Below are 20,185 nucleotides of genomic sequence, written 5' to 3' on the forward strand. Positions count from 1 at the left end.
CGCCCGAGGGGGCGGGAGCCGGAGGGCGGGGCGGGGTGGGGCGGGGTGGGTGGGCCCGGACCCGCCGATTGGTCGACGGCAGGAGAGACGCTCCCGCACGCCGCCGTCTCTGATTGGCCCAGCGGCAGGAAAGGTTAAACCAAAAATTTTTTTACAGCCCTAGTGTGCGCCTGTAGCTCGGAAAATTAATTGTGGCTATAGCCGCCTCGATCGCTGTCTCCCCATCCTCGCCGCGGCCGCTCCGGGACGCGCCCGCCCGCCGCCCGGCTCTCCCCCCCTTTGGGCTGCTGCTGCTGCTGCTGCTGCTGCTGCTGCTGTGACTGCTGCTGCGAGAGGAGGAGGAGGAGGAGGAGGAGGAGGAGGAAGCAGCGGGGGGGGGAGCGGGGGGTGGGGGGGGAGACCAAGAAGTAGAGTTGGGAGCGAGGGAGCTTCACCCCCGGGGCGGTGGTTGTTTCTTTTTTTCTCTCTCTTTCTTTTTTTCTTTCCCCCCTTTTTTTTTTCTTCTAATTCCTGAGGGGTGGTTGCTGCTCTTGCTACATGACTTGCCAGCGCCGGAGCCTGCGGTCCAACTGCGCTGCTGCCGAAGCGCTCAGTGCCGCCGCCGCCGCCGCCCGCGCAGCCCGCGCCCCGCTCGGCACCCAACGGTCGCCGCCGCCCGCCGCTCCGCTGCCCCGCTCCCGCGCCGCCGCCGCCGCCGTTTCCCCCCGACGACTGGGTGATGCTGGACATGGGAGATAGGAAAGAGGTGAAAATGATCCCCAAGTCCTCGTTCAGCATCAACAGCCTGGTGCCAGAGGCGGTCCAGAACGACAACCACCACGCGAGCCACGGCCACCACAACAGCCACCACCCCCAGCACCACCACCACCACCACCACCACCACCACCACCCGCCGCCGCCTGCCCCGCAACCGCCGCCGCCGCCGCCACAGCAGCAACCGCCGCCGCCGCCGCCGCCGCCCCCGGCACGGGGCGCCCCGGCCGCCGACGACGACAAGGGCCCCCAGCAGCTGCTGCTCCCGCCGCCGCCGCCGCCGCCCCCGGCCGCCGCCCTGGACGGGGCCAAAGCGGACGGGCTGGGCGGCAAGGGCGAGCCGGGCGGCGGGCCCGGGGAGCTGGCGCCCGTCGGGCCGGACGAGAAAGAGAAGGGCGCCGGCGCCGGGGGGGAGGAGAAGAAGGGGGCGGGCGAGGGCGGCAAGGACGGGGAGGGGGGCAAGGAGGGCGAGAAGAAGAACGGCAAGTATGAGAAGCCGCCGTTCAGCTACAACGCGCTCATCATGATGGCCATCCGGCAGAGCCCCGAGAAGCGGCTCACGCTCAATGGCATCTACGAGTTCATCATGAAGAACTTCCCTTACTACCGCGAGAACAAGCAGGGCTGGCAGAACTCCATTCGCCACAACCTGTCCCTCAACAAGTGCTTCGTGAAGGTGCCGCGCCACTATGACGACCCGGGCAAGGGCAACTACTGGATGCTGGACCCCTCGAGCGACGACGTGTTCATCGGCGGCACCACGGGCAAGCTGCGGCGCCGCTCCACCACGTCGCGGGCCAAGCTGGCCTTCAAGCGCGGGGCGCGCCTCACCTCCACCGGCCTCACCTTCATGGACCGCGCCGGCTCCCTCTACTGGCCCATGTCGCCCTTCCTGTCCCTGCACCACCCCCGCGCCAGCAGCACTTTGAGTTACAACGGCACCACGTCGGCCTACCCCAGCCACCCCATGCCCTACAGCTCCGTGTTGACTCAGAACTCGCTGGGCAACAACCACTCCTTCTCCACAGCCAACGGCCTGAGCGTGGACCGTCTGGTCAACGGGGAGATCCCGTACGCCACGCACCACCTCACGGCCGCCGCGCTCGCCGCCTCGGTGCCCTGCGGCCTGTCGGTGCCCTGCTCCGGGACCTACTCCCTCAACCCCTGCTCGGTCAACCTGCTCGCGGGCCAGACCAGTTACTTTTTCCCCCACGTCCCGCACCCGTCAATGACTTCGCAGAGCAGCACGTCCATGAGCGCCCGGGCCGCGTCCTCGTCCACGTCTCCGCAGGCACCCTCGACCCTGCCCTGTGAGTCTTTAAGACCCTCTTTGCCAAGTTTCACGACGGGACTGTCCGGGGGACTGTCTGATTATTTCACACATCAAAATCAGGGGTCTTCTTCCAACCCTTTAATACATTAACATCCCTGGGACCAGACTGTAAGTGAACGTTTTACACACATTTGCATTGTAAATGATAATTAAAAAATAAGTCCAGGTATTTTTTATTAAGCCCCCCCCCCCGCATTTCTGTACGTTTGTTCAGTCTTAGGGTTGTTTATTATTCTAACAAGGTGTGGAGTGTCAGCGAGGTGCAATGTGGGGAGAATACATTGTAGAATATAAGGTTTGGAAGTCAAAATTATAGTAGAATGTGTATCTAAATAGTGACTGCTTTGCCATTTCATTCAAACCTGACAAGTCTGTCCTTAAGAGCCGCCAGATTTCCATGTGTGCAGTATTATAAATTATCATGGATCTTCATGGTGGATGCAGACATTGAGAACAACCTAAATTACGGGGAGAGTTTAAAAAATGTTAAACTGTAATTTGTATTTAAGAAGCATTCGTAGTAAAGGTACCCAAGAAATTATTTTGGCCATTTATTGTTTTGTTTTTTCTTTAAAAAAAACTGTTTTTTTTCTTTTGTTTACTTTTAGACCAAAGATTGGGTTCTAGAAAATGCACTTGGTATACTAAGTATTAAAAAAAAAAAAGAAAAAAAAAAAGAAAGTTGTTTCAGTTGGCAGCACTGCCTATTCAAATGAATCGGAGAATCGGAAGGGGACAAAATTAATGATTGCCTTCAGTTTGTGTTGTGTATATTTTGATGTATGTGGTCACTAACAGGTCACTTTTATTTTTTCTAAATGTAGTGAAATGTTAATACCTATTGTACTTATAGGTAAACCTTGCAAATATGTAACCTGTGTTGCGCAGATGCCGCATAAATTTGAGTGATTGTTAATGTTGTCTTAAAATTTCTTGATTGTGATACTGTGGTCATATGCCCGTGTTTGTCACTTACAAAAATGTTTACTATGAACACACAGAAATAAAAAAATAGGCTAAATTCATATATATCTTGATACTTTTGTCTCTTTTATTAAGTAGAGCTAATTTTTGAAATTAAAAGTTCTAGGGAATTCAAAGGCTTTTTCAGCCAACTAAAATTTAAACTGCTCCTTTCATTTGAACTAAGACTTTTAAAATGAAAATAATATTTTTTTCCATTGTGGAGTCAAATTTTACAAGGAGCAGGCTATTTAATAAACGCTAGCTTTAAACAAAATATAGGCTTTTCAGCTGATATCTTTAAGTTTCTGTAGATATACAGCAAAAAGAGATTATTTTATGTGCATAGCTATTTACCTTGTGTTTATTTTCAAATCAGTTGATAGAATGCTTTTTATATATTTTGTTTCAGGTATCTTGTTTATAGCACTTGGCAAATTATAAATAAATATATGTATATGGTTAGATAGAAGTGAATATAATGCACACATATGTAATATATATATATATATATATATATATATATATATATATATATATATATATATAGACACACAGAGCCCTTCAGTTCAGGTACAATTTGCGCTATGAATGCTGCAAATATTTTTGTTTAAATATTTGTATTTATACTTTCTAAGTCAGCATTTATTTTTGTGGCTGTTTACCCACAATGAAAGAGTTCTAATAAAGATGTGCTGAAGTTGCAATATAGATTTTGCTGAAGTGATCACCTGTTGTAATGCCTTGCAGATAAATGTTTATATTTTATTTTTAAATTATAACAATTTAAAATTCTAGATGTTCAGAAGAAGTAAAATGCCTCTCTCTCCTTTTCTTTCATTTTTACATCATAGAGGTATTTATTTGAGTCACTTTTAAATATGTCTGTGTAGTTTTATCTAGAAATCTGTCTTTTTGCTTACAGTCATAATTTTGTTTTAACTTGCAATATACATATGCATGCATATATATGCATATATATAAACCTGAAGCAAAATGAAAACATTTTTTTAAATTGTTTCAGCAGTTCAATTGCTATGACTCCAGAAATAATTAGAAAACCTAACTAAAAGGTTTAGTAACTAATTGGATCCTGTGGTGAGTCCGTGGAGGACAAGTTGTTCGTTTGTTACAATTGTATAGTCTGAAATGTGTTCTGCAGTAATGCAATAAGCTGGCTACTTCTTACAAAGGGCCCAATGAAAAATAATCTGTCCCCAAGATGTTATCAGCAAACACTTAGAGAGTTGGTCAGGAAAAAGAGAGAGGAAAAAAAAAAAAAAAAGCCTAGGAGAGAAGGAGGCTGACTCAAACAGATTTGAAATAGAAATACAGAATAGTTAATATTGGAACATGGGGATGGGTGGGCTGTGGAATAGAGAGATAGAGGAAGAGAGAGCTAGAGGGAGGAAAGGGAAAGAGGATCTTAAAGCCAAAAAAAAAAAAAAAGTTCCCTGCTACCAAAAGGAAAGAATGAATGAGAGAGAGAGAGTGAGAGAGAGGCTAAGAAAGACAGATAAGAGCCAGGAAAAATTAAAAGAGCTGGAACCAAATATACACAAATGGGAAGTGGACCAAAATAGACCAAGACAGCTAGTTTAATTATCTCCTTTAAGCAGACTGGACATAATTTTATTTTCTTCGTATGAGAGCAGTTTCACCAGAGGTCCAAGTTTCTTGAAATTTATAGAGTGAAGCATGAAAGAAAATTCCACAAATAAATCAAATTGTTTTAGAAGCCAAATGTATGGCTGATATTTAAAATAGTAATAGAGTCCAAGTGAATAAGGTTAGGCAAATGAAATCCCCATTACACATTTGTAATCCAAAACAGCTCACAAGCATGTGTTTAGACTGAAAAAGGTGATGATGTATTGTTCCCTTTTACCATGGATTTTATTAGTGGAATAAGAATATACTGGGACAAAAGAAATATAGTCTTTTGACTATCAAAAGTTAAAAAGAGAGTTGGACTCATATTGAGGTAAGGGGCCATAGATATAGAAGAAAGATTTCCCCCTTGAGTATTTTTTTCTGTCCATATTAAATAACCATACTTATTTGTGATTGTTTGTTGCATGATTGAGAAATAGAATTTCAATGGCAAAATGTTTTGAGGTCGGGAGTAAAATTGACTTCTTTGAATTCATTAGGAACTAAGGACTGGAGTGGAAAAGTTCTAGTTGGATACGTGTCCGAGTTACATATATAACGATGTGATTAGAAGTAAGAATAGTTTGTTTAATACACATACTAGATACGAAGGGGGATATACAGAGAGAAAGAACTGTGTGAAGGCCTCCTGAAGCCCAATGTGAACGTTTCATTTATCTCAATCTGTCCTATCATCCCTCAAGTTATCGTCTTCAAAAACACAGAAATCTAGCTTGGCATTTAATTGGGTTTTTTTTTTTTTTTTTGCAACAAATTGGTTGTAATGTTGTGTTGATATTTGTTTTCCCCAACCTTTGCCAGTTAAAATTAGCTTATGCCAGAAAAACACTTTGAAACTTTTTGAAGCTTTTCTTCTTTCATACTTATAATTGTTTTTAATGAGATGAAGTTTGCTCTTTTTGAGATTTGGAACTGAAAGTGCTCAGTGATCACAACTTAAAACTTGAAATCCCAAATTACAATTTATTTCCAGGTTTAAAGTATTTTATTTGAGTTTGTCTGATACAAGTTAATACAAATTATTAATCTATAAAACATTGAGAAAACGACTTACTTAAGCTAGAGCAGAGTGAAAGGATTCTTCCAAATATGTTTCTTCCACTTTTTTCAAAATTGGAAATCAAGTGTACATGAAGTCCAGAACTAACAAGATTTAATACAGATATCTTTATGGTCATGGAAGATTTCATGTGGTTTCTATGACTCGCATAAAATCGACAGTAGAGAGATAAAAAATGAGACTTGTAGTGTTGTGATTTAATTATGTATATGTAAATTGGTGGTTATTTCACCCAAGTAGGTGGATAAACCCAAAATATTTAGAACTCTAAATATATAAATGTGGTCTTTTAAAAGTGTGTTTTCTACAACATCGTTGAAGACTTTGCATGCATTGAAATAACTTTGCTTTTGAGAAATTAATTTTATGAATAGGTAAAGTGGCTGGTTGTGTTTGGGACTAAAAGCCTGTTTGAGAAACAGGCTAACAAAGGGTGAAGGTGAAGACCATTAGAGGTTTTAGAACTGGCTGGGACGGGTTGCTGGGCTTGTGTAACCGTGCCTAGAGGGCGGGGTTCCTGTACATTCCCACTTCACCAGATAACCTGCCCCCAACACCACTCCAGCTTCTGCCAGACAGATGGAACTCTCCAACATGAAAATCTGCGCAGCCATTCCAACAAGCAGGGTAGGTGAAACTGGAATTAAAATTCTCCCTTCTTTTTTTTATTTACCCCCCTACTCGAGGCCAGATCCTGGAGATATGGAAGAATTGGGGTCGTCTAGATTCTCCTTTCGCGCATACACACGTCTGCATTCTTCCTAAGATCTACCAACCTGTAAGAGTTCAAAGGCGCTATCTTTCACAGTACTTCATGCTTGATTTTTTTTTTTTGCGCGCTTAAAAAAAAAATTTTTTTTAAGGCTTTCTTTTCTCATCCCAATCATTCCCCCTTCCCTACCCTCCCTCCAGGGTCTCCCCTCCCCCCAACCACGAGTAGTTAAAATAATCCACCTCTTAGTTTTCGGCCCCCAAACCGACCTTTTCCCCACTCCAGCGGTCAGTTCACCGGGACAGTTTCCCAAGGATGCAGGCCAAGGTGGCTCAGGGGAATAGATGAGGTAGTGTTATGTTTTGAGTCTCTTTTCTGCCTTCCGATTTCTGCTTTTTTCTCCCCCCCCCCCTCCATCCAAGACTGTGCCTGAGGTTGCCCGAAGGATGCCGAGGAAAAAGACTTAAGGACTGGGAGCGCTCTTACCCCAAGATCGGTAAGTGAAAGTGCTTTACGGGGGGTGGGGTGCGGTGGGGTCTGTGCCCGACAGTCTCCTTTTGACTAAGGCTTAAACCGCGACTTTCAGGTCCAGGGCTAAAGACGCCTCTTTTTTTTTTTTTTTTTTTTTTTGAAAAATTTTCTTAGAGGGCGCGCTATCAGCAGAAGTAGCTGAAAGAATGCATGATTTTTTCCCAAGGCGGCAGTACGTCAAGGTGGAACCCTAAGTAAAGAGGATGTAGATATGGCAAAAATGGATGGAGAAGAAAGGAGGTGAATTTATATGGAGCAGGGGTAGTGGGAAACTGAAATAGGTTCCAAAGTGCAAAGCAATTTATTTCGTGGAGGTAGGATTTCCTAGTCTTACAGAAACTGCGAGAATACACTAACGAGACTTAGGGTTCAAATACGTAGGTATTTGCTCTCCCTATTTGAGACAAAGGTCTTTGCTCCAGAGCCAAGGACTTGCCTCATTCTAGAGTTTTTTCTTTCTTCTCCTTTCTTTTTTTCTTTTTTGGTGGACTGCCCCTCCTCCCCCTATTTTCGCACGAACATTGCCAACCTCCCCAGAGCTGGCCGTCCGCCCCCAGCTCCTTGGCCTGGGTCGGGCGAGGGTCCCTGCGGGATTTAGCGGAGCTGCTCCAAGTAGAGAGCGGCACGGGTCGGAGGTTGGAGGCTCTTCTTCCCTTATTCGAAGGCGTAGGGAAATGAGCTCCGTTCTGGGCTTGACTTCGTCCCTGCTGGGAATATCCCAGTTCCCGGCCTTGGGATCTCAGGCAAATAATTGATTCTTAATGCACACTTAGGAGACGGCGGTGTAAGCTCGAGAGCCCGGCTGTCCCGAGAGGGCGGCGAGCGCGCCAGACAGATAGGTTGGCTCGGCCCGATGCGCGTTTGGGGCCCTCGCCGCGGTTTCCTATTAGCCTTTCCGACACCTCAGGGACTTCAGGCTGAAGTTGGAGAAGGGCACTATGGCGGGACTTGAAGTCGTCGTGGCAGGGACCCGGCGGCGTGGTTTTCTCGGATTTTGGAATCGTGTAGAAAGGGGACTTAGGCTGCTGAGTCGCGGCGGCGCTGGCGGGGAGGTGGCCGCCGTGGAGAGGCGCTCCCGGGACGTTGCGGCCGAGATGCCCGCAGACGGGGAGCCGGGCGCTGAGCAGAGAGCAGCAAGGTGAGGGCGCTCTTGCCCAGGACAAGCAGAGCTTAAGAGTTTGGTAGCTCACACTGGCTGATGCCAGGAAAATTGACTTCAGAAGCTTGGCCGGCGCCCTTCCCCACCTTTTTCCTTTCTTCTTCACTCATCTCCACCCACCCTCTTCCCCCTGAAAGTTTTCTTTTTGTTTATCTGGTGCGGTTTCAGATCTCAGCACTTATCTGCTAGTTGATAGAACTGGTTTCTCTGTAGTAGATATCTTTTTCCCTTTCCACTCTCTACTCTTCTTCTATTTCGCTTTCTACCCCATGTTCCTTTTCTGCCCAAACCTGTGGTCCAAGGTGAAGGATTCTTACAGGAAAAGAGATAGCCTTGGGGTAGGAATTCCCTCAACACTTTATAAAGCTGGCCCTTTATAAAGGGCCACCCATTCCTGGGCTGGGAAAAGGGAGGCAGGGGGTTAGGTGGGCAGAGCAATCTGCCTGTGTGTGGGTTTCTCAGGCAGTGATCTTCAGCCTTGGAAAGACAACAGGAAGGAAAGGACCATGCAGAATAGAGCTCATCCTTTTCCGACTGCCCCTTTCCACATCCTCCACAGGACAATTTCCATGCTTCAACACCATCCTCACCTGGCCCTCTATCAAAACTTGAGGTAGGCAGAAATTCCAGAATTTTTGTGATCAGAAAAAGGCATTTTAAATAGCAAGTAACTCTCAAAATTATGTTTGTGAGAGTGGGAGGGGAGATAAGATGTCCCATGTCCTTTTTGTGGCGTGTTGCCTAACCCCGTGCCCTTGTCTTTGGCCTTTCGGAAAAGCTGCACGGGAGGAAGGCACGTTGAACATTGCAAAGATTTGGAGATCAGTGTCCAAATGAAAGAGAGTGTTCGCCAGACTGAATGTTTGGGACATTCATTTTCCATTTAGGTTGAATTTTCCTACACAGCCAGCACTCCCTGAATTAGGGCCTTCTTCCTCAGTTTTATTCCCCCTTTTCTTCTCCTTTTATTATTTCATCCTTTGAATCAGAATGCATTTAAGGTGTAAACCTATCTTGCTCCCCACCTCTATGGCAAGACATTGTTGATTCCGTTGATTGAGCAGGAAGACTAAAAACTGTAGTGGGGTTAGGGAGAGCTATCTCTCAGTTCTTTCATTTTCTCACTGCTCTGAAATTTAATGACCTGATCATTGTTGTTTGAAGTTAAATTATCTGTTAAATTAGCCTCAAACAATAACTGATGATATTTTCCTTTTGGGTCCGGTTGCCCCTGAATTCTTTTCTCTGGATGGAGAGGAGAGGAGTCAAAGAGAATGCTTGGTTACATAATAATATAAAGATAATCAAAATTGATATTTATGTGCCGGTGATATGTAAGAAAAAAATCACTTTCAAAGAAGCTGAATTTCATAAATAAAAAAAAATTTAGAGGCCTGTGCTTCAGAAGGACCACACCAATTCAAGGATGAATGTAAATAAGCATCTTTGTTGATTAAGAAAAAAAATATGAACACCATATTTTCATTACTCTACAGAACCTAAATACTTAAACTCATCATATACCGGTGCTTGCTAATCTAAATTAATTCTGCCCTCCATAAATATTCTCAAAAAGGAAATTTAACTTTAAGCAAAATCTGAAACGTTTCAGATGTGAATTTCTAGAAATCCAAAGTATATTTATTTCTTTGAGTCAGACACTTGTTTGTTTTGCAATCACTTTATGAAACAATTTTGGAATAACGCAGATGCTTTTCCCCCCTTCCTTGTTTCAGATTGCTTGCATATGCAGGCATAGGCATGAGAACTTCCAGGGTATATTGAGGAAATAACATTTTTTTCTCATTTATTTTAACAAAAGGCCCAAAGAACCTTTAAAGCCAAAGGTATTACAGTAGTTGAAAAAAATCTTTAAAAATAATGAGTACTTTGTGTGTTTTGCCTCCATTAAAATGTGCTGAATGAATAATTAGAGGCTATGATGAAGGTTGAAAATTCAGAACATGAATAAGGTGGTAATTTTATTATTTAATACTTTTATAATTTTTATAATTAATGATGTAGTTTTAAGTTTGGCAAAGCTTTCTTAGAAAAAGTAGAGTACGCGTCCCACCCCATCAAAAATACTCTAGAAGAAATAAAGTAGAATCAGGTAGAAGTGGCAGCTGGGCTTATTTATTTATTTATTTATCTATCTATTTATTTATTTATTTCCAGTAGTAGTAGTAGTAGTAGTAGTGGTGGTGGAGTTGAAAAATATACTTTTAATTATACATTGGGAGCTCTGATTGCAGGTTGGAAGACTAAAATCGATCATTCCTGCATCGATAGTGTTGTCTATTACTGCATTGATTTGTGTTTATTTATGCAGAGACTTTCAGTTATTTACTTACATATTTCAGCATCTGCCTCTTGATTATTATCGCAGGTTGGTTTTAATGAAAGAGCTTATATAGGAAACACATTTGACAGATCAATTTTATGTAAACTTGGTAGTGAATTGTGGCAATCCAAAGAGCTTATGAAATTACTTATTTGTACTTGCTTTTTAGCAATTAGGAACCTGTCTCTGATTAAAATCTCACGCTACTCGAAAGCTTCCATTCTTCTCTTCAAACACTGTACTTACGTGTTTTAATAAACTAGGAAAACAGATGACTTTATGATGTTAGATATGATAGAATGAAACTGATGAATGCATCTTTTTCCATTAACATGACTAGGTTACCCTCATGACAATAAGGTGGTCATTGGGTTTACTAATGCTATCTTATGAAAAATCAAGGAGCAACGGGTTTTGAATATAGAAATGGCAATGTTCTCAAACATCTATTACCTCTAAGTTATGCCAGGGATACTTATACTGAACAGGATATTCTAGGGTTCTTCACTACATATTAAATGCATATATACACTCATATATTCTATTATTAAGTGTATATATACGATTATACCTTATGAAGATTGGCATTTCTCTTGAACTAACAGCTCACATGTGAACGTTATGCATCAGGGTTCTTTTGAACAAATACGACAACTGAAGACCACGGGTGTGCCTTTTATATGTACAAGGCAATAGTGGGAGATTGAGATGCATGTGTGTTTGTGCTTCTCTTACTGCCATTACAAAATGTTGAAAGATGATTTGGAAATAGAAAAACAAAAGTGGCCGAATTCATCGAGGGCTATTTACTTCTGGCTTTATAGGTCTTTTATTACAATTTGAAGGATGAATCTTTCCTAATAATTTGCAATTCATCTACCAAATACGGTTAACAGTTCTATTCTTCATCTCCCACGTTTCCCCCCTCCCCTATATCTGCAAAGAATATAGAGAGGGAAATCAACCGAATTCTTTCTTGAGAACGAAAGGGCCTTGAGAGATGGAATTACTCTCCTTACCCTGGCGAGTTTTCCTGAAACTACTTATCCTCAGCATCCGCACTATGAGAGGTGGAGCCTGACAGTCAGGCGGCTGCAGGCAGAAGGTGGGCGAGCTCCGGCTCCTTAAGCTTTGCAGAAGGTTGAAAGGAGGAGCAGAGGGAGAGCTTTGAGTTTATTTGGTCTATTTTATTTTTCTGTCCCGTGCCAAGCCCTCTAAGTTAACACAGCGACATGGCCCTTTAGAACCAAGCACTCTGGGCATTCTTGCGAGACTGAGATTCCAGAGCATCAGATGAACGGGACTGGGACTTAGAGCTAAGCATGCTCACCCACCCCTCCCTCCATCTTTTTACGCACGCACCAGCTCGTCTTCACGTGCATCAGGGTAGTGGACAGTGTTGACTTGAATTGCTCTCGCTCACTCCAAGCCTTTCCTGTGAATGAACCCGAAAACACTCGACAGGTCGTGAATAATCGTTTTAATGAGTGTGCAAAGCGTGTGACGGGGTGCACCGAGCTGTCGGGTTAAACAAACAACTTGTACCCTGACCAAATCCGATTGTTAAAGTGCAAAGTGATGTCAGTACCATTTCCATTGCCCTTCAGAAAACCACAGATCTGACACGCGGGAGTCCAATTTTCTCCATTAAAGAAAAATAACAATATTTTCCAACCGTGTATGTGATCTTCTTTAATATTAATCTGAGCCAAACAAAACCTCATTTGCGAATCAGAGAAGTAGTCGTGTCACTGCCTCAAAAACAAATCGAAAGAAAGAGAAAACAAGGAAGAAATCAGAACAAATCTAAAAAGTCTGACGGAAGATTTCTTTTGATAGCTCACACATCATTGCTGATCAATACTGTATAAATCTTACACACACTTACACACACACACACACACACACACACACACAGTAACTCAACTAAAGGCAAATATCAAGTTAACTACATCTAAACAATTGGGATTGATAATTTAGTCCTGTATTAAGATGGAAGCTCCCAACCTGTAAAGACTTTTTTCTATTGAAAATTTAACTGAAATATTTGCTGTTTGTATGTTAGCCTGAGAGGGAATGAAGGGATAAGTAGTTCCCACATTTATGCTTTCAAGGAAAACGGTTTGGAGAAAAGCAATATTGAAGGAAACTTGATGAGCCACCACCCTCTAAAACAATAACACAAAACACAGCGGGCTCTTCACAAATCACACTCTCCCCTTTTTTTGCACAACTGTATTGGAGAAATAGTTTTGTTTCTTTCTCATCTAGTAAAAAAGATCTACTTACTTGAAATCAGCCACATGTGCTCCTTTCCTTGTTCATTCTTTTACCTTCTTTCACAATGCCAAACATCAAATACCACATGAAGAGTTAGATAATAAAACCTCAAAAGATTTTTTTAAAAATTCCTTTTACATATCCTCTCTGAAAATTCTGTGAAGAGAAATGTGTAAAATTTTCCCCCTGCCAGCACCTCATATACATTCACAAATCAAACAAAATAGCCCAGATGCTTGGAAATCAGTTCCAAATAACTAGCTCCTTCAACTCAGTAACAATATGGGGAGATTAAGGTTTATATTTTCATTGGATTAAATATTATAGATTACATATTTTTCTTCAAAGACTGAAAACATATCATGTTCTACACTCTGAAAGGTTATTTGTCCTCTTATAATTTTAGTCAGCTGGTAGAAATGTTAGGGATATTGTACATTTGAATATGGGAGCTCAGCAGCATTTGCTCACTTAACTGCTATTGGATATGTTGTCATCTACCTGTCTTTCTGACCATCTATTTCACATACGAATATGTCAATATACAACTGACTGCAATTAAATGAATTTACCCACCTAAAACATATAACTGAGGTATTTGACAGAGTAAGCAATTTCTTATGGAAGTCGTTGCAGTTTTGTTATTATGGTTGCTAGTTTTTATACATCTCTGTCAGTTTAGCCCCAGTTGGGTAAATGGAAGGTATTGAAATTCAGTTTCCATCATCAAAACTTGGAAAAGACAACCAGTAGTTTAGGACAGTGTTTTTGTTGATTTTGACTGTTATCTGGTGAATGTCTATATCAGACTATCAATTCAGAATATCCTTTAATTACTAGGAAATTTGACAAAAATGACTATCAAAAACTAGGGGCTTGCATTTTTTTAATTGTTTTAAATATTTTTGGACACACAACAGACTGTGCAGTTATTACCTAAACAGATTTCTTCTCTGTGGGCTGAGTTGAGAAATTTTTGTAGTGACTGAAAGAGCCACATCCATTTCTGTCTTAGATTCAAAAACAGTAAAGCTAGAGGGTATGTCTGTTTTTGTGTGTATATATGTAGTTAAAGAACTATACTATCAAAACATTAATTATATTTGAAAGAGAGCAGAGAGCTTGTTTTGGAGAGAATTGCATTATTGAATTTATATTCCATAGAATGTGTCTGTGGAGAGGGCTGAAACTGCATACCTGTCTTATATGATGCACCTCTTCAGTGAGATGTGTAACAAGAGCAAAGAGATGAAGGAGGCAAACTTGGAGGGGAGGGATCTTAGACATTGGTCCTTAGATGGTCCTGAGCAGAGGAAATTCATGTGCAAATGCAAATCACATGAAGAACAGTCCTGGGGTCTTTGTTCTCTGTCAACAAAAACAAATATAATTTTTTCCTTCTATCAAACATATCACAGAATGATCTTAGCTGAATTTGGAGCAGGGCAGGGGGAGAGATGGAGTGACTAAGAATATTCCAATTATCATGGTTCTGATCCCCAAGTCCTGTTTATTTCACAGCTGCCAAATTTTATATCCAAAATTTAGATTCTCTTCCTCCCAAATCCTACATTGGTATGAATCATCCCTGATCATTTTTAGTTTTTGGCTTAATTACTAGTTTTCTACTTTAAATTACCAATAAACTAATTAATCTGACTAATCTTTCTAAACTTCTGTTGAGTAGTATAATAGCAGCAACAACAACAAAAATAAAAACAAAAACTGCAGCAATAATGACAAAAATAAAATGTTAACAATAATGCACACAATAATAGCAGAAACAATTTAAAAATAATTTCTCTGGCCAACAGGATGAAGATGGAATCCATTTCAGTCTGAAATTTGTGTTTCACGGCTGCAGTTGGACATTCCTCTGATTTCTTGTTTCACTGTTAGATGGATGATCTCTTCCTGCCCAACTCGTGTTCTAATAGAGACTCCCTTGGTCTAATATGGTAGGTCTTTTTAATGTCATTGAGTACTTTTGTGCCCACTCCTCTTCATTGCTATGGGCATGTTCCCCTTGGACACTGTTCCCAAGTAAATCAACCTGGGAAGGAGGCTGGGAGCAGAGGCAGACATGTGAAGGGATTCTTGAGTAGAAGGACCTGGTGCCTTCTGGCTGGAGTTCTGCTGGCGAATAGGCAAAAAGTTGTCGTATCTGGGAATCACGTTCACAGAGCTAAGGAGTCTGAGAGGGGCAAAGTAACTTAGGTTTCATGAATCCAAAGAGAACACTGGCCCTGAGGAACTCAGGTCATTGGGCAAGAAACAAAAATGAGAAATTAGGGCCCCCTGGATGAACTCTTGATTCCTTTAGGGATGGAGGGATGGAAAGGGGACTAAAGTGTAGGGAGTAGAAGTGGAGGCAGGAGACCAGGTTGAAGATGTTAGCAGCCAGTGGGACGCTAGCTGGTAAAGCTGACCCATCTCCTTAGGAGGAGGGAGATTTTTTTTTTTTTCAATTGTAAACTTGCCAAGGTTTATTGTTCTGGGTTCGAGAACAGCCACCAGTGCCTGAGACTAGGCTGGAAAGAATCTGCCAGTGAGTCTGTACCTGCAGACATCTAACTCTCCTCTCAGCCCAGTGTTCTCCCTGTCTCCTGAGACCCCTGTGCACCCCACCCCCCAAGAAAAAGGAAATGAAAGAAAATAAAAAGTAGATGGGGAGGGAATTAGACTCATTTTTTTTTTTCAGGCAGATGTTGGGGTTAAAGCAGGTTGTTTGGTAACTGCTTTCATTTTGAAGGGGAAAGAAAGCTGGTTAGGAGAGAAAGGGTGGTTGTGGGAGAGAAGAGCAGAGAATGAGATAGAAATTCCTCGGCAGCCCAGCAGCTAGGGCCAAATGGAAAACAACCTTAGCAACAGAAGGACAGTTTGAGAGCAAGGAAGGGTGATCATAAAACGTTTTTGCATTGTTCTGTTCCTGCAAATTAATGTAGCCCTGAGAATTTATAAGAAAATGAGATCTTCATACCTTGTTAAAAAACAATTACAAAAAGAAAGGCATAACTATCAATAGCCACTTTTGTCCTCAAAAAAACTTTTTTCTTTAGGTATTACCGTATACACACAATCCATAACTAAACCAAAGGGCAGCTGAGGGAAGAAAGGGAGGGGGAAAAAAAGAAGGACGCAACTTCCCTGCTGGTCGTACTGTGCATCTATCTCTTCACCTTTCACAGCAGGGAGGTTGAACAATCTTTTTTCATTTCTGTCTAGTCTTTTCACTTAAAAATGTATGAAAATATTCCAGTTCATGAGATTGTTTTTCACTAAAGGTCAGCAGAGAATGAGGAGCTTTCATTTCTAGGGATAAATTCACTGAGGTGATGCTCAGTCTGCACTAGAGAAAGGCAGCTTTGGCTGGAACTGTATATTGCTCTGCTCTTCAGTGGTACCCCCAGGCTTTCTCTGTGCACTAAAAATAACTAATAACTACTAAGTTCAATTCTTCTGGAAGTACAACTCTGCAACTTGAAATCAAACTGGTGCTTTCCATATAAAATCCAACTCTATTTAAAATAATATTTTATGGAAAATGTTCTTAGTTATTATGATTGTTTTTTATTCATTTGAATTGTTCCTTTGATTAAAAGGCAATTATCATTTGTTTCAGTAAGAAAATTAAAAGAAATCAACATCACCAGTAAAAGTAGCCCTCAATCCTGTTATGTACACCCCCAAAGTATGGCTTTTAAGAAGTTTCAAACAATTTGGACTTAATTGTATGTAACTGAGAACCTCTGAGTCACTGGAGACATGCCTAACTAGAATAAACTAAGTCAATACTTTTGTAATGGGAATATTTGACAGAAAGTAAAGAAACAATAAAAGCAGATATTTCACAAAGTAGTAAAAGTCATGCAGACATTCACCTGCATTCCATTTATGCACCCATTTAACAAAATTAGTAGGCTTCTATATCCCAGTATCGTAAAAACATCTTTAGCCAACCTATATTAATGCTTATGCATATGTATTATATATACCATGCTACATATAGCTCAAATATGTACATTTATTTTTAAGTAGAAACTAAGAACTAAACAAATATTAGCATTTCTAACTTTTTAGCCACCCATAATTGGTGTTTATTTGTGATCTGTAAACACCGAAGGAAAGCCAGAACCACGACATTCTGCTTAGGCTGTATTATGAAGCAAATATGTTTCTTTCTGTTTTGGGGTGTGCAAGAGTGAGGAATTTAGGACTGAGTGGCACTAAGATCTATATATGTTTTCAGTAAGCCAAGATGTAGTAATTTCAGCCTTTAAACATTCACATTCTATAATTAAATAAAAGAAATATACACAGTTTCAAAGACAGGAGAGGTAAGTCCAAGTCAAGCTATTATATCTCACAAAAGGAATGGTTTCAAATGATGCTAACATTTTTTCCAGCAAAGAATTGTTCAAGGCAGATACAGCCAGATCTGTTGCACAAGTGGCAAAACAAATATTTTAAAAATGGTCTGTGGGGGGATTTAATGGACTGATACTCTTTGAATGTTTATGATGAGTAATACTCCTTTGAAGAGTGTTGTGTGACTATCACACTCCTTAAAAATGGGGGAGGGGGGAGAAGTTTCGGGGGGTGGACGTGTCCAAGCCTCCTAACTGTTGCTAATGGTGGAAGGATGTGACCTGTGTAGAAAAAGGAAAGGATTCCACGCCAAGAGGGGAGCTGCAAAAGTCTATTGGTCCTATCATGTTTATTTTCTTTTGGGTACACATTTCAAAAACATAGCCTTTACATTAGGTTCTCATTTGCAGTTATGGCTTCACAGACAGTAGCCAGCTTGTATTAAAGTGCAATCCAATGCATCAGTCCAGTTTTGAAAAGAAGACGATGGACAGGAATAATAAAGTGACAGTCTTATCAATGAAAGTCTCATTGGCAGTTGGAAACTAGGGAAGAAGGAAGCTTCAAAACAGGGTAGTGGGAGGAGAGCAATACTCTTTAGGTGAGTTTTGGGAAGATGCTAAGTAAAATACTGTTCAGAAATTGGGATTAATCGAGCAGTTTAAATACAAATCTGCCGGAAATCGTGCTCTGTGCAAATGAAAATGAAGAAATTTATGCATATTCTAATTTTCCCTCTTTGGCTGCTATTTTGGAGGAAAAGACTTCTTTTGCTGATGGTGGGACTTTTTTGTTCTGCACAGGAAATGTGTAAATGAACACAAATGTGTGTGTGTGTTTCTCCCTTTCCATTTCTCTCCTCCGTCCCTCCTCCCCCTTTCAGCAATCAGGAGTTGTTAGGGTCCTACAGATCCTAGGGTTTCTCCCCATTCCCAGGATGACCGAGAGCAGGCAGGGCAGGGAGTGGAGTCAGGGCTCCTCTGGGTCACTAACCTTTGGAAATTAACCTAGAGTTTCCATTCCATCTTTGGACATTCAAAGAGAGTAGAGAGTGAGGAGGAGTCATCTATTTAATGCGATGAAAAATCATCTCGAAAGCTATTTCTTCTCACAACCGAATTCCCAGTGACGACTTGGTTGGGGAGATCTCAAAATTGATCTTATAAGCCATGTTGTGCAAATCCATTAACCATCAGCGCCGAGTTCAAACATTTTCCCTCTCGCGCCTTTGGGAATACAGAGGGCTGGTGCATTTTAATTATATTAAGACCAGCAAGAAACTCTCTAGCTCTCCTATTCTTAAGTAAGTCGCCCAGGGCTGGGAACGAGTGAAGTGGAGCGCTCTAGTCGTTCTGTGTTCTGTGGAATATGTCAGGGACTCCTGAGACGGTCCAATGAAGTGTGTGGGATGAAGGCAGGGGCGGGGGTGAGCCGGTCCCTGGAGAGAGGGAGGACGAACCGGGGGCTGGGGGTGGGGATGGAGAGGGAGGAAAAGAGAGGTGCTCCCTGTCCTCTCCCTCCGCCTTTGCAGGCCAGGCCGAGAGCTTCAGAATTAATTCGGGGTCGAGAAAGACCAACAGAGACAGCCTCCGAGTTTCTATCTTCTTTTACATACCCCGGATAAAAACCCTAGAGCCAACTTTCTTCTTAACAATTTAGTTTGAAAAGGGCCCCACGGTGCCCCCTCCGCCCCCACCGCCGCTCGCAAAGCGCCGCGCGAGCCCGGGGCGTTCACCGAGGCCGGAGACGGTCCTCTGCCGGGTCCATCAGCCGCTCCGCCGCCCCGGCCGGGGGCCTCAGAAAAGAGGGCGGCCAGAACAAAGCCCCCGCTACGAGCCGTGCCTCAGATACATTTTCAGTGGCCCCGTTGGAACCCCGGACCCCCAGAGGGCCAGCTTTCTAACACCCACCCCGCCGCCCACTCCAATCTTCCTCCCTCTGGAAGGGGGCGCGGCGCGGCCGACGCCGGGCAGGACCGCACCCCAACCCCGCCCGCGCGACTGCGGGCCCGGGGCGTCCGCTCCCCTCCGCGTACCGGTGTCGGGGGAGCAGATTTGCCCAGGAAAAAGCTGGGAGAGGAGCGCGGACCCTCGCTGCAGACCTCACGTCAAGGTTACCGCCACCTCTAGGAACCTCTTCGGAAAAGCTCCAAAATGCCTATTTTGCAGAAAGCCTGCTGTGCCGCGATGGGGCCTGGTGGTCAGAGAACCCCCTGAGAGGCCTCGTAAGGTCTCGGTGCTTGAGTCAAGCCCTGCCCAGGCCCATTTCTCCCGCGCCCTCCAGGTCCTACACTTCCGGTTCCCCCGGGGGCACTGACCCTCCTCTCCCCAGCACTTCCGTCGCGTGGGCTTCTTTGCTCCCGCCTAGTCACCGGGCTGAGGGACACCCCTGAGAGCTGTTTTCTATAACTTTCCCTTAGCTGTTGGGAACTTTACCTGTTCCATTCATTTCTTTTTATTTTGACTTTAATTTCTTTGCTTCCTTAAACTTGGGGGTGAGGGAGGGGGGCGCAGTGGAGGAGGGCCAGAGGTTGAGAGAAAAAGCCCATTGAAGATTTTTTTTTTTGTCTTTTCAGATCACCCCCCCCCCTTTCTGAATTCCCTGCACCCATTCACATCAGCAACTGAGATTTAGGCCAGTTTTCCCGAAGGGCCTAGGGCAGTGTCCACACTTAGTAGGCATGCAATAAATGTTGAAAGAATTACTGAATAAATGATGCTGCTCCGCTAGGCACATGGTGCTTAGGGATAGTAGGTATCCTCAGAAAGCAGCTGACTTTTGCCTTCCGGTGTTTTGTTAAATTCAGTTGCGAGGTTGATAAATAAATGGTTTTTACGGGCATTTTGATGTTTTTTAGGGACTCCCCCAAACAGTGGGAGGAAATCTCTTAGAGTTACTGAAAGTGTTTTCTTGAACTTTTTCATACGTATGAGATAAAATGCTGTGATTTTTAGAATGTGGGGTTATCAGCCCTTCTGTGGCTTTTCCTTTCCATTTTGCTTTTTTTT

The 20,185-nt window shown here is 42.9% G+C and overlaps 1 protein-coding gene across 1 annotated transcript; it reads left to right on the forward strand.

The window, feature by feature from the left end:
• Positions 1-361: 361 nt before the first annotated feature.
• FOXG1 (forkhead box G1) lies at positions 362-2,284 on the forward strand. Its single transcript, XM_082618188.1, has one exon. The coding sequence runs from the start codon at positions 719-721 to the stop codon at positions 2,174-2,176; it is 1,458 nt and encodes a 485-aa protein (XP_082474314.1). The 5' UTR covers positions 362-718; the 3' UTR covers positions 2,177-2,284.
• The last annotated feature ends 17,901 nt before the right edge of the window (positions 2,285-20,185 follow it).

This window comes from Mesoplodon mirus (assembly GCF_964341445.2).
Source record: "Mesoplodon mirus genome assembly, chromosome: 4".
Classification (NCBI taxonomy): Eukaryota; Metazoa; Chordata; class Mammalia; order Artiodactyla; family Ziphiidae; genus Mesoplodon; species Mesoplodon mirus.

Excerpts from the sequence above, each read along its gene's own strand:
- FOXG1 (XM_082618188.1), top strand. The coding sequence starts at position 719 with ATGCTGGACATGGGAGATAGGAAAGAGGTGAAAATGATCCCCAAGTCC.